This window comes from Manacus vitellinus, unplaced genomic scaffold (genome assembly GCF_001715985.3).
Source record: "Manacus vitellinus isolate BGI_N305 unplaced genomic scaffold, ASM171598v3 scaffold_29_pilon, whole genome shotgun sequence".
Taxonomy (NCBI): Eukaryota; Metazoa; Chordata; class Aves; order Passeriformes; family Pipridae; genus Manacus; species Manacus vitellinus.
In genome coordinates, this window is record NW_021940207.1 from 573,029 (window position 1) to 586,602 (window position 13,574).

At 43.3% G+C, this 13,574-nt stretch overlaps 1 protein-coding gene across 6 annotated transcripts in view; it reads left to right on the plus strand.

Annotated features, from left to right (window-relative positions):
* Nucleotides 1–11,024, plus strand: part of LOC103758213 (calcium-activated potassium channel subunit beta-2) — a 142,992-nt gene extending 131,968 nt beyond the window's left edge. For 5 of the 6 annotated variants that reach the window (XM_018075064.1, XM_018075061.1, XM_008924444.2 and 2 more), the window contains 3 exons: nt 316–486; nt 2,940–3,135; nt 8,919–9,931. In XM_018075064.1, the coding sequence (XP_017930553.1) occupies nt 316–486; nt 2,940–3,135; nt 8,919–9,203 (652 nt within the window). In that variant the 3' untranslated portion in view covers nt 9,204–9,931. Of the gene's footprint in view, nt 1–315; nt 487–2,939; nt 3,136–8,918 lie in introns of all 6 variants that reach the window. The other variant, XM_018075060.1, reaches the window with a different exon arrangement.
* The last annotated feature ends 2,550 nt before the right edge of the window (nt 11,025–13,574 follow it).

A 13,574-nucleotide genomic window follows, 5' to 3' on the forward strand; every position in this document is an offset into this window, starting at 1 on the left:
AGGTCAAATGCACTTATGGTATATTTCAACTGAGCCAAAGAGGCTGTACCAAAGGAGGATTTACTGAGCTGGCACAAGTGTCTAATCTCTGTATTTGCTGTAAGAGGTTTTTACCTTTTCAGAAATGGCTGTAATTTGTTTTGGAGATGAATAAGTTTCCACCAGGTCAGAGTGAATCCATTGAAAAAGGACATCTGAGGACCCTTAAGCCTTTCTCTCCCACAAGATGGGTATGGAGGTGGAACTGCCCACCCTGTAGAGGCTTCATTGATTAAATATGAACTTCACATAAGAATGTATTATTTTCAACCTCAGAAATATTTACCAAAAAATCAGGGATCACGATCTACTGGACAAAAGGAAAACAGTCACAGCCCTAAAAGCTGGAGAAGACCGGGCCATACTCCTCGGGCTGGCCATGATGGTGTGCTCTATCATGATGTACTTCCTCCTGGGGATCACGCTGCTGCGCTCCTACATGCAAAGGTAATTTCGTGATGGTCCCTGATCTCACACTCCCTGCTCCAGCTGGCTTACTCTTTTGACTCTATATTAAAGTTTTTAATTTTTCCTTTGATCAACATAGGTCTGGCTGCTCTTCCTTACCTTAACCCAGTATAAATTAGGCACAGCCACGGTGAAAGTAATTCGAGTAATACCAGCAGAAAGTGAGGGAAGCATTAGATCCCTGTTTGACAAAATCTTGATCCACAGGCTTTAGACTTGGCACAGCTTAACACCAGTATAATATCCATATCAGCTGGTCGGCAGTCTGCTGAACCCTATAAGCTTCTCAGGGGCTGTTGCTGCAAAGCTCAGACTCAGGACAAAAAGGCGAAAATATTTCACAACCTCGAGAAACAACACACTTTCAAATGAAGGATGTAGAATTAATTTGGGAAGGAAATCAAGCTCTTTGTAGCCTGTAGTTTTACATGTAGGTTATTACTTTCATCTTAACAAGTGAAATTCTCATGAAATATAGTAATTTGCTGAAAGTGAAAGATCATCTTTCATCATTACTGTCCTGCACTTAATTTTTCTGAGGCTTTCTCTGGCTTCCTCCTCTGCCACTGAGCAGAGGGTTTGGCCTGTGATTCATTAGCAGCGTTTGAAATCAGTTTTCAAGCACCAGTCCTATTTAACACCCAGCCCAGACTGTAATAAGGCTGTCAGTGATGTTTTTACTGCCCTGATTGGTGAAGTTAGGAAAATGAAAAATGTGTAACTGGGGATCGAAATATTAGTCAGTCATGCCCCAAACTACCCTGGGGCAGTGGCAAATATCTGGCACATTTTGGCTTATCCACCGCAGGCTTCTATACAGTAAGTGCCCACAGCTAATTCGTATGAACATCCTCAATTATTTTGGTGCACCTGCAAGAGAATATTCCTTCTTGACCCTGCAATGATAAGAAATAAGTAGCAACGAGGATGAGCTGTACTAATTTGCAGCATTTTATTTGTGTGATAAAGTTATTTGTCCATTTTCAAGTCCAGACAAAATTCAGATTTTGAAAACTGAGATCAAGACCTGTTAAGTATCCAAGAGCATTTGCTATTCCAAATTGCTCTCCCAGACCTTTCAGCAATATCAGGGTCAATTGCAGAGGCTGCTAAGGTCAAAATCCCTCATGTGGAAAGAGATGATTTATATTACAAGATATGTGAAAAAATTGCCAGAAGATATCAAAGCACCTACAGATTATCAAATATTCCATCTTCACAAGTGTGTGGTAGGTAGGTGTTACTGTATTACCCCCTTGCATGAATAAATCAGCAGCCAGAAAGGTGAAAGAGAGGAGAAGACAACCAGGAGCCTTTGCTGTCACTTCTCTTCACACAGCCAGAGCTCCTCAGGGGTTATTCTCCTTTACAGCAATATCCCTCCAACAAATACTGCCCAGGAGGGGAAAAAAATTCTTCCACTTGATTCCCCCCAGAAATCATAGCATAATTTAATATAAATGTAAAATGGAATACACAAGCAGAATTACTGCCAAAGAAAGATAGCAATAGAATTAGTCAGAAATCTTTGATACCTCTAACTGTGTAAAGCCTTTCGTAGGTTTGGTGAGGGGCAAGCAGACCCTCAGCCCTTTTGTGGTGGGGCAGGAGAGCCACACTCTGGGTGAACTGAGGGACTAGGGTTAAAGGGAAACTCTGGATGGAACCTTCCTCCAGCCCATAAAGGGCTTTCTGCAGAGCCCTCAATGTGCCCTTTCCCCAAGCAAAATGCAGAAGTAGATTTTTTAAATACATGCCAGATACCCAAGTGAACATTGCTGGTGCATAACCAGGCTCCATCGTTGCAGTTTTAGCCTCTGGTGAATTGGAGATAAGATGAAATCCCCCAGAATGATTACAACCATTGGCTTAACTTACAGAAAACAGCAAGCTGCCACTAGAAAAAGCTTTTCCATAGGTCAAGCTGCATGGGATACCACTTGTGAGTTACTGTGTCTTCATACCTATGAGTATATACCCTGGTAATTCAAAATTGTCCTCCTGACCTTCACTTTAAATTGACCTGGACTTGGTGGTTAACCCTCAAGTCTTGGCCCGGGGTGTCTTGTCATGGAGCACTGTGTGCACTATGTTCTCCCCAGGGTAAGCTGCTCAGTTTTCTTCTATGTCTCTGCTGACACGCTTTCAAATACACCTTCTCCAGAATCAAAGTTGCAGTTCCCTTTTCATTTAGACATAGACATAGGCGAATAAGGTAATTTTGTTCCCAAAGCCTAAACTCTGGGTACTACAAAATAAAACACTGTCTGTGATGTGTGAAGCAAGAAAGTCCAGGCTTTGCTCAGAGCCCTGCCACGTGTACTCTCTCCTACAAGATGCCCCCAGTATATCCCTGATGAGAAGCCTGAGATGTGTTTAGTGCTTATTGCCCACTCTTGCCATGCTCTAATATCTCTTTTTTTCCTACTTAGTGTCTGGACAGAAGAGACTCAGTGCTCACTTCTCAATGCATCCATCACAGAAACCTTCAACTGCTCATTTAACTGTGGCCCAGACTGCTGGAAAATCTCACAGTACCCCTGCCTCCAGGTGTACGTTAATCTCACCTCTTCTGGCCAGAAGCTCCTGCTCTACCACACCGAGGAAACAATGAAAATTAATTCCGAGGTAGGAGCACAGAATAAAATTTCTTCCTAAATGGGTTTCTGGAGGGCTGCTCTCCTTGTGATACACATTCCTCAGTTTAAAGCAATATAAACCTTCCAGCTTCTGCTTCACTGGGAAATACAGAGCAGAGAAGGCAGAAACTGGTGTACAGACTGAGCTCACACATCTGGAGGGGCAGTTTTCCACCTCCATCCCACATGGGGAGCACAGCTCGTGTCACACAGGGTGCAGTCCTCGAAGGCTGGAGCCTCCTTCCTCATTTGCAAGTGCTTTACAGGCACAGGGTAGCACCAAGCACTTGTCACATTGATATTCTTTCTGAGCTGTGGACTTCCCACCCAGGTATGGCTCTGCCAGGTAGTGAACACCCCCAGCAGTGTGCATGGAGCATCCACAGTGGTGAGAATGGAAATGGCATCACTACTGCAGGGCCAGCCAAGGTGGCAGGGAGAGATGAGAGCCCTGTGTCCAACAGCACACGTGTCCCCACCTCCATCTCTGGTGACAAACTCGGCACCCTGAGCATCTCCACTGAGGTCAGCTGTGCCACTGCTGATGGTACAAAGATCCTAAAAGTTTGCTGAGTGGGGACTGATGAGATAAAAGCAGCAGCACAAAAATAAAAGCTCTGGCTTTGGGGTGTGAACAAGCTAAGGAATCAGCTAATTTTATAGTACAACTTCCCCTGTTCCAGATGTAGAACCGGAAAAATTATTTTGAATAAATCTGCAGAAGAATTCACCTCTCTGGTTCAGCAAGTACAAGCTCCAGCTTAACTCCATCCAGGTGGGATGGAGACAGCTCCTGTCTGGAGGTTGTAATGAGGCAGCAGATGCACAGAAGGCACCTCCCTGCTAGCCACAGCCACAGCTGTGTGGCTGACATAGGGCAGTGCATCACACCCAGGAGAGAGGCCACTTTCACAGGTGGCTCTTTGCTCCTTCCACAAAGCAGGGCAGAATTGGACTAAGAAATGTCCCACTCCCCACCTTCCTTCATATCTACAGTGCCTGGGGCCCCAGGACTGCAAGTTGCCGTGAGCTGGGACACAGTGAAATCATTAGACTTACAGGTGCCATATTTGCATTAACTGCTCAGTTATCCAAGGTCACTGGACCCCAAACTATGGGCAAAGTGCAGCCTGGAACAGCAGAGCCCCAGTTCAGCCTGCTCACAACGTAACCTGTTTCTATTTATGGCAGTCAGTCAGTAGACCAAATTACTTCTGCATATTAAGATGAAGTGATATTAAAATTAGTCAAAGCACAGCATGGTTGCACTAGGCTGCTTATTCTGCTGGATAATTAACTCCTGTGGCTGAGAGATGGAGTCCTCTGGATGTGAAGTGTGAAATGGAGATGAGCGCCCCTTCCTTCCCCTCTTCTCTGGCATCAGTGCAGGAAGAGGCACTCACTGCCCGTTCAGCCTCAGGTAGGACACACCCCACTTTCTGCTAGGCACAAGCAAAATCATGACACTCACTCTGCAGGTTGATTAGGACAGATCAGATAAATCTCTGTGCTTCGCTGATTCAAATAAATCAAGAGATCTGGCATAAATCTCCACATTCTGCTATTGATGATTTTTGCTTGCTGAAATGGACTTTGAAATTCTCCCAGATGCCACCTTCTCTTAATTTAATGTAGGCACAGTTAATACTTCTCCAGACCAAGGTTGTTTTACAGGTTAATCTCTGCTCTCAGGAGGATTCCTAGGTTTTCCTGACATGCTGCTGGCTATGTGACCTGAATCCAAATGCAGTTTTGAATGGAAGTTTGCAAAAATAAAATACCTGGCTTCTTGTACCTGGCTCAGATCAGCAGAGTTTCCAAGTTCAGATCACTGCAACCCATCTCAGCCTCCTGGACAGGAGCTCCCTCTTCCCTGGCCAGAGAGCATCCCCATGCAGCAGGATGAGCAGTCCTGAGCAGCTCTGGATGGTGATGCTCCAATTGGGTGCTAGCTGTGTCTTTCCATCCACCTGCTCAGATCTGTGTTGCCCATCTTTCTCCTTGCTAAATAAATAAAATATCAAAACCGTTCCTGGCTCACTGAGCTCTGACATCGCTGGAGATGTTGCAGAGCACAGTTCTTACCCTCTGAGGCCAACAACAGTGACCTTCAAAAGGTCAACACCCCCTCACCAACCTCTCTGCCTCGCTGAGCACCACCACACACACACACACAGCAGCAGCTGGAGCCTGCCTCTCTCCTCTCCCCGCCAGCCAACGTGGATGGAGCAAAATCACTTTGATTTTAAATAACGATTTATCCAGGAGACTTGCTGTCTAACCTGGCTGTCAGCTCAGAAGGTGCAGTAAGGAGTAGGTGCAATTTATATTGAGATCTACAGCATGCTCCTGCCAGTCTCTGGTGGGAATCAGTGGGAAGTCTGTGGATTCCTGTCAAGCTGCTCGAGTCTTTCCAAGAAAAGCGCATGAGATTTTTCATGGCTTTTCATTGCTCTTGCTGTGCGTACTTTAGCCTTTAGGACAAGCCCAGCCCCTTGTCAATACTACAGATGAAATGGTTGAAATGCTTCCATGGCTACACTTTCCTTCCTCAGCTGCCAGAGGCTGTAACAGCCTGTGCGAGAGGTAAATCGGCCAGTTCTCCTCATGCCCGCACCACAGAGCCAGGCTGTCCCCATGAGGAAGGGCTGTGGTAGTTAAAGCAATTAGAGAGGCCTCATTTTAATCTCATATTATATCATTTTGATTCTTTTCGTGTCATCGGAGCTGCTGCTGATTTATATCTATGCTCCATAAGGGAGATAACAAGCAGGATTTAATCACCAGAATCAGCTGTAACTGCCTGAGACTCAGAAATGATGGTGGTTCTCAGGGTTTCTCACTGAAGGTTCAGGTATTTATAACCCAGGAGGGAGTTTGCCTGGTGCAGGGAGGGGGAGCAGAGGTGCTCAGCTGTGGATTCCAGTAGACCCATGTCTAGGCTGGGACTGGAGAATTCTGTCTGGAGTAATCAATATCAGGCCAATGCAAAAATGAAGCTGCTCCAACCCTTGGTCCAAACCTGTTGCACTTTCCAAAATAGATGTAAATTGACATCCTGACCACTTTCTCACAAAGATTGCCACAGCACATCCTGTCTAAGTTTCCAGGCTCAGCAAGGACACCAGTCCCAACCACAGATGTATGACAAGAGTCATGTATTTCACTGCCCAGCCTCAACTGGGAGCTTTTCTGGTAACAGCTTTTTCAGTGTAACATCATTGATTTAAAGAAAACTGCCTCAAGCTTGCCTGGAGAAGTTGTGTGATCTTTGTCCTTGGAGATATTCATAATCTGACTGGACAAGTCCCTGAGCAAATCTGCACTGAGCAGGGCATTGGACCGGATGTGTCCAGAGGTAGTTCAGGCAGGATACCTATCCAATCCTTTATATTAAGGAAGTAGAGTTGGAAACTTAGTAAATTCTGTTTCTATGGTAGGTCCTTCTTGTGCTCGGATTGCAGGTAACATGAGAACCACTTTTGTCACTTTGTATCACAGAACCCTCACTTGAGATAGAGCACCAGACATTCTTTACTTGCAGATTTCCAAGTGTTTGACAATGCAGTTAATAAACCAGCATAGATTCAGTAGTCTACATTCACAAGTGCAGCATAAAAATTGTGGATATAAAATTCCCTGTCAGGTATTGGAGAAAACTACTGAAGATCAAAACAAAGAAAACATCAACACATCCCATTATTGTGTCTTCCTTCTTGTTTATTAATCACCATGAAACACAGCAGACACCATCATGGCAGAGCCTTGATGCTCTCAAAATTGTGTTTTGGCAAAAGTGGCCAAGTCCTCATTTAATCACTTCCCTCAGGATACTCCATGGGACTTCCAGAAACAAAAATGTATAGTAACAAAGTAGTAAGAAAAAAACCTCAACAAAACCCCACTTGAAGATGAAATACTGCTGTTATGACAGTGATAGCACATAATCTATTAAAAGAAAATGAGGCATGCTTCACTGAGAAATTTCCCCTACTTAGTAGATTATGATATGTTGAAGAGTCACGGGTACTGGAAGAGGGATTGTGACTTTGGACATTTGAGGCAAAACTGGTCAGAGCACAAGAGGATATCCTGGATGGAGCAGATAGGCACCAGCAGGAAGATGGATGAGATATTGCTGCTCTGATATTTTCCATCGCTAATTTCTAGAACTCTATGAAATATTCATAATGGCAGTGCAGTCATGCTCTGCCATTAATGCTCCAGTCTGCTAACGCCAGACAACCTTTCTGCTGTGTTTCAAATCATATTCTGTGCTAATAACTTGCCAATGAATCAATCAAATCCTGTTATGAGGTTAATCCTTTGATCATAATTAGGACTAGAGATTTGTCGCAGTATGTTACAAAAAAAGTCACAGCAGAGTCATGAAAAAGAACAAAGGGATATTTTATAAAGTATGCACATTATAACAATAATAATCAAAAGCCATGGGTCACATTATTGTAATCAAAACATATTTTTTCCTATAGAAAACTAACTTTCTCATTAAATTATCTGAAGCTACTTTAGGTGCCTACCAGGACAAGCAGGTTTGGCAATGCAGGCAGGAGCATGGTGGGACACACTGTCACCCCATAACTACGAGGGAGCAGTGACCTCCTGGCCCTCCCCCCCCATGCATGTTAAACAAAAAGTCAAGCAGCAGCAGATTTCCACCCTTCCTGAAGCAGTTAATCAAAATCCTGTGTGGGTGTAGAAAACCACCAGGTTTGGAGGGGTGCGAGTGCATGAATGAGAGGAGGAGTGAGGGGCCCTGGGCTGCTCCCATCAGTCTTCTTCCAGACCAACAGCAGCACCAGCAAGTTCAAGGGTTTCTGCTCTAGTCAAAAAATGGTCGAGATGTGGCCTCAACCCTTGTATGTCTGCCCACCACCTCACCAGCCCACACTAGCTCTTTGCAGGGAATGGTCAGCACAGCCCAGGGCTACTGTCATACATGTCCCATGGAGTATCTTCAATGCATGGACTCCATAAGGTAGTTTTTTTAATTAACTTGCCTTCAGTGTTCTCTGGAACTATTCTCTGTGCTAGGTAGAGCTACCCCCAAATCTTTTTTTCCTTTGTGACTGAGACTGAAATTCAAGGAGCATCTTCAGAGAGAAGGAACTGTTGGACTTATGCTGGGGTCAAGAGCAAAAACAACACAAAGAACCATCCTGGTACCCAGGCTGATCTTCAGCTAAAGGCTGAATGAATGTCCTCTGGGCTCTCAGTAGGAAAACTACATTTTCTCCTGGGTTATCTATTTGTCTCTAATAGAGGCATTTGTCCCATGGGAAAATCTGTATAAAGGTCTCTTATCATCCCTCTCCTGTGCGAGTGAACTCCTGTGCCCACTATGATCACTTTGATCTGAGCCAAGTGAGATCTAAACTACCAGATTTGTATTTACAGAGTCAATTACCCATCTAACTGCGAGCATATGTGTGCCACTTAATGTGAAGAGGTACTTCATCAGTTCTATTTTTGCATGTGTAAATTAGTAATAATAATATATTCACCTATCTCACAAGGCACTGTGCAGATTAAAGCATTAATGTTTGAACAGCACTTGGAGGTTCTCCAATGGGAAATTCTGTAGATGTGCAAAATATTGAGTTTTGCTGTGATAAATTTATTATTAGCGTAATAGTATTCCACTCTTGTCATGAAAAGCATAATCATTTTGAGATTTTCCTGCTTGCCACCTGAAAACAGACATTGTGACTGATTTAGAAATGTATTTCTCTCCCTCTGATTCCTTCCCAGTGTTCCTACATCCCCAAGTGCGGGAAGAATTATGAGGAGTCCATGTCTCTGGTGAATGTCGTGATGGAAAACTTCAGGAAGTACCAACGCTTCTCCTGCTTCTACGACCCCGAGGGCGTTCAGAAGAACGTGATATTAACCAAACTGTACAGCTCCAATGTGCTGTTCCACTCCCTGTTCTGGCCCACCTGCATGATGATCGGCGGGGTCGCCATCGTCGCGATGGTAAAGCTGACTCAGTACCTTTCCCTCCTCTGCGAGAGAATCCAAAGGATCAGCAGATAGGAATGAAAACTTCTCTGAAATTCAACTACAGCGAAAATACTGTTTTCTCATTCTTCACCAAAGAACCTTAAGTTTGTAATGTGCAAGTCTGTTCTAAGTTCCTTACGATATTCTTATAAGTAGAGCAATAATGCAAAAGCTGTTCTATATGCAAACATGATGTTATTATTATGCAGACAACTGAAAAAGTTACTGTTTTGTGTTGACTGTCTATATGATCTTGTTTTATGCTGGGACTAGTACTTCTTTCTTTTCTACAGCCAAAATAGGGCTCAGTGTGACCATTTGCCAAGCTTAGTCAATTGACGTTTTCAATGTAAAGAATTCTGGGGAAAAATCACCACTGGATGAAGGGCAGCCAACCACTTGTGCATCATTGAGGTCTCACATCTAGCTTGGTCCATTCAAAGGATTTATGGCTTTGGCTTTTTTATTAATGGCTGCACGGGGGAAAAAAGCACTGAAAAAGGGGGGAGGGTTTGTGGTAAGATGGCACAAAAAGGATGTATACTGAGGCCAAGATAAGTGTACAGTATTTTCAGCCTCAGCAGGACTTGGTGATGCTTTGTGTTTGCTCCCACAGTTCAGAAGTAAATTGTGCCCTATGGTGTTTAAGGTCTTTTGGAAAACACTTTGGAGTTTTGTTGTGTTTTGTTTAGTGTATAATTTCCTTCTGTCCTATCAACATAATCTTTGTCAATTGCAGAAGCTGTAGCCAAAAAAAAAAACCACCTTGTTCCATTTTCTATTCTATTCTGAGCCCTATTGATGGAGGTGGGACCAGAACTCCTTATGTAAAGGTTTATTACTCATTTGTCTTGTATTTGCTACCATATCATTGTAAAGAAAAAAAATAACACAATCAGCTATTTTTTCATTTTTTACTTCCAACTATTTTAGATTTTTTTACTTGATATATATACAGATATATATATAAAGAAAAAGCTATATTATATCTAGTTGTGTATTGGAACTTGTTTATGGGGGTTTTTTCCTTTGTTTTTACCCACTGGAAAATGAACAGTACAAGTCATGTATTTATAACCTTCACCCTTGGATAATATCATAACATGGAGGAGCAGCACTGCAGGATCTTATCCAATATTCATGATGTTGTTTCAGTCAAAGGTCTCTGTTGCTATGACATGGGAATTGACAAAAATCTTATCCAATTCTGTGGCTCTATTAACTGAATTGTTAGATAATCATCATAACACATCTGGAAGTCTCTCCTGACCTTAACTCAGTATGCAGTGCTGGCTGACATGAATTATGATTTACAAGGCCCAGGTGCAGTGATTTATTGGAAAAACTGAGATTCTGACTAAAATGTTGTCCTATCTGTCAAATATTTACCGCAGTATACTTGCCAGTATAATTTCATGCACAATTTCTGCATAATTTATTTTTATTCCCCTGTAGAAAGCATTCCTTCTTATGTTTTAAAGACACTTCTCTCAGTTTCTCGCGTTGCACCCAGCCTGAAGGACAAATGCAAGGCAGATCCTGGGAGCACACTGTGAACTCATTATTCAGTAGCTCAAAGAAACCATATGCAGGCCTACTCAAACTAAGAAACTAACATTTTTCCCTTCAAAAAGACTGCAAAACAAGTATTTTGCCTATTTCATCTCTCTCTATATAAGTACCTTTCTGCGACATGGCATTAAAAATTTCAAGATGTTACAAAACAAGTCATGCAAGTGTAACGTGAGCTGTAAAAAAAAATATGAGTTCTCAGCAGTGAAAATGAACCTGCAATCTTGTAATCAGTAGTACAATTTTCCTTAGGTAATTAAATTCCTTGGGGGCAGGGGTATGATGAAGGTTCCAAAAATATGTAATAAAAATATTAAATTAAATCTTCTAGATTTCAATATTTTCTGCTTTCAGATGTGGCTTGTTTCATCAAACTGTTATCTATAGCTTGAATTACCAAGAAATGAGGAGTGCTGATGCACCAGGGAATTCATAAATGTTCATTTGCAAAAATGAAGTTTTGATCGATATGTTGGAACTGCAGAAACCGCCGTCGGTGGATCTGGGAACCTCAGCATCAAAGGGACTGGAATCACAAGGTCTTTAATGGACTGACAACAAACTTAATTCAACCCACTCATTCTTCAGCACCCCCAGGGCCAGGGTGGACGGGGAGATGGAGATGGCAGATCCCAGCAGTGCCCCACTGCTTTCTGCACAGGCACGGGGCAGTCTGGGGTTTTGGTCGTACCACCAGTATGGGGACATGGGGATTCATTGCCTGGTGCCCGTGATGTGAGAGGTTTCAGGCTGCAGATGCTCATCATGGTTACAAAACCTTATCCTGCAGGTTCTGCCAAGAAGGCAGTATCCAAGTGAGGCCCCCGGAGCCACACAGCCAAGGAGGCATCATGACCCACTTCTAGACAGCCCATGTGGCTACCAGGGTGCACCTCCTTCCTCTGTAAAGTTGATTTTTCTCCCAAGTAGAGAGGTTTGATCTGTGTTTGGTGTTGCCATCCTTGATTGTCCCTGTCCATCTCCCCCCCATCAGTCACCGATACCAAAGGAAGGACAGTGCTGCCAGTCGCAATTCCCAAATCAGAAATGTGGCGTGGTGGATTTTCCACCCCATCACCTACACTGATGTTGTCCATTTGCACAGTGATTTACGTGCCTTGTGATAAAGCAGCCCTTTGGTTGTGTGTGTGACATTTTTGGTGCCTGTATTTGTGCTTCTTTGTTCTGCGACAGGGAAGCTGATTGTTCCTGACATTTACACATCAAACGCTGTTTTCAACACATCGCACCATAAAATATTTCAGCAGAGCTCCTGTGGGTGAAACATCTTGACGCTGTTGCAGGCTATAATCATTTTGTTGACATTAAGGGAGAGATCTGTGGGGTAGCAAAACAACTTGAGTAATTGGATGGAGTGAGGTAAAACAATAATTTTGAAGGGAATTATCCATCTGATCCCTGGCACAGTTAACCCCCTACTGAAGTGTCAGCACTGCAAATGTGATTTTTGACAGCTCCTGCTGCCCCAAGGAGAGGTGGTGCTTCAGTGGGGATGTTGGTCTGTGCTATTGCTTTTTCTGCTCCATTTTAATATCATGTTTATTCTCTGCAAAAGGAATTGATGTTCCTGTAGGCAGCTCAAATGAATGAGACAAACATGGCAGCGAAATTCAGCAACTGGGCAAATCCACCCTGTTTCTAAGGCTGGTTCTGACTCTTCCCAGCACAAACATTTTACCTCTTGATGTCCCAGATGGGCATTTAGGACAGCAAGGAACAATCTGTGCTGGAAAACCCCAGAATGGAGAGGTGCAATATGAAAGAGATTGTACAGTATTCACAGGCATGAGAAGCCTATGACAGGTACCCTTATGGGATTTACAATATGCATAAGTATTCCACGTACCAGATTCACATGGTCTTTTAGTAGTTGTTATTTTCCTAATTAAATTATTTATGTCAGGCCTTATTTCTATTCTAGAACATCTAAATCTGAAGCTGAAGTGTGAACATCTCTGCCGTAATACTCCAAAACTTGGCACCTTGCAGCAGATTTACTAAATGTCACAAGCTAGGACAACAGAGAGTTTATTTTGATTTAGGTTTCCTAATTGAGGAGACATCACTTTATCTCAGAAAATGTACCCAGAGTGGAAGTGCACCTGTGTCCAGTGTGAATTTGGGGGAATAGAGCAAAGAGAGAGGGCTCAGGAAACACAAGAGCCCGAATATCTCGAGAAGACACAAAGGCAGTGATTTCCCACCTGAGGGACAAATAGGGAATGAAGTCCCAAAGTACTGAGACAAGGCTGGGAACACCGCAGGATTCGCCTCTTCATCTCCATCCTCATCCCAGCCACAGCAGAGTTCAATGAAAGAAGCTGCTGAGAAAGAACTGGCTGGTGTAAGCCTGGTCCAAGAGGATTCCTGCACTTTTTTGACTATACAATCTTTGACCTTACAGCAGAACAACTGTACCAGTATAACCTCTAAAGAGAATGGCAGTTTCAAGGTAATACCACCTTAAAAATTGTTCAACTAATTTCTCTTCTCATGCAGTCATGCCCTTATTAAATTTGCTGCAGCCATTCAAGGGGACTGAACCAATATCTTTGCAGCAACACAATTTTTCCATAGACTCAGCATCTGAGCACGGTAGCATCAGTTCTCCATTAGCTGCTGTACTGCTCATCATCCATCAAAGATCTGGGAAAAAAAACCTCACTTTTCTGCTCCACTGAACACTTGTCACTTCCCAGCACTCGATTTTGCAGAAGAAAACCACGCACAGCTTCTGGTGCACCCAAACATCTCACAACTGGATACAAGCTTTGCCAAATTGTTTTTTGTTGTGCAGGAAAGAGTGAAAAG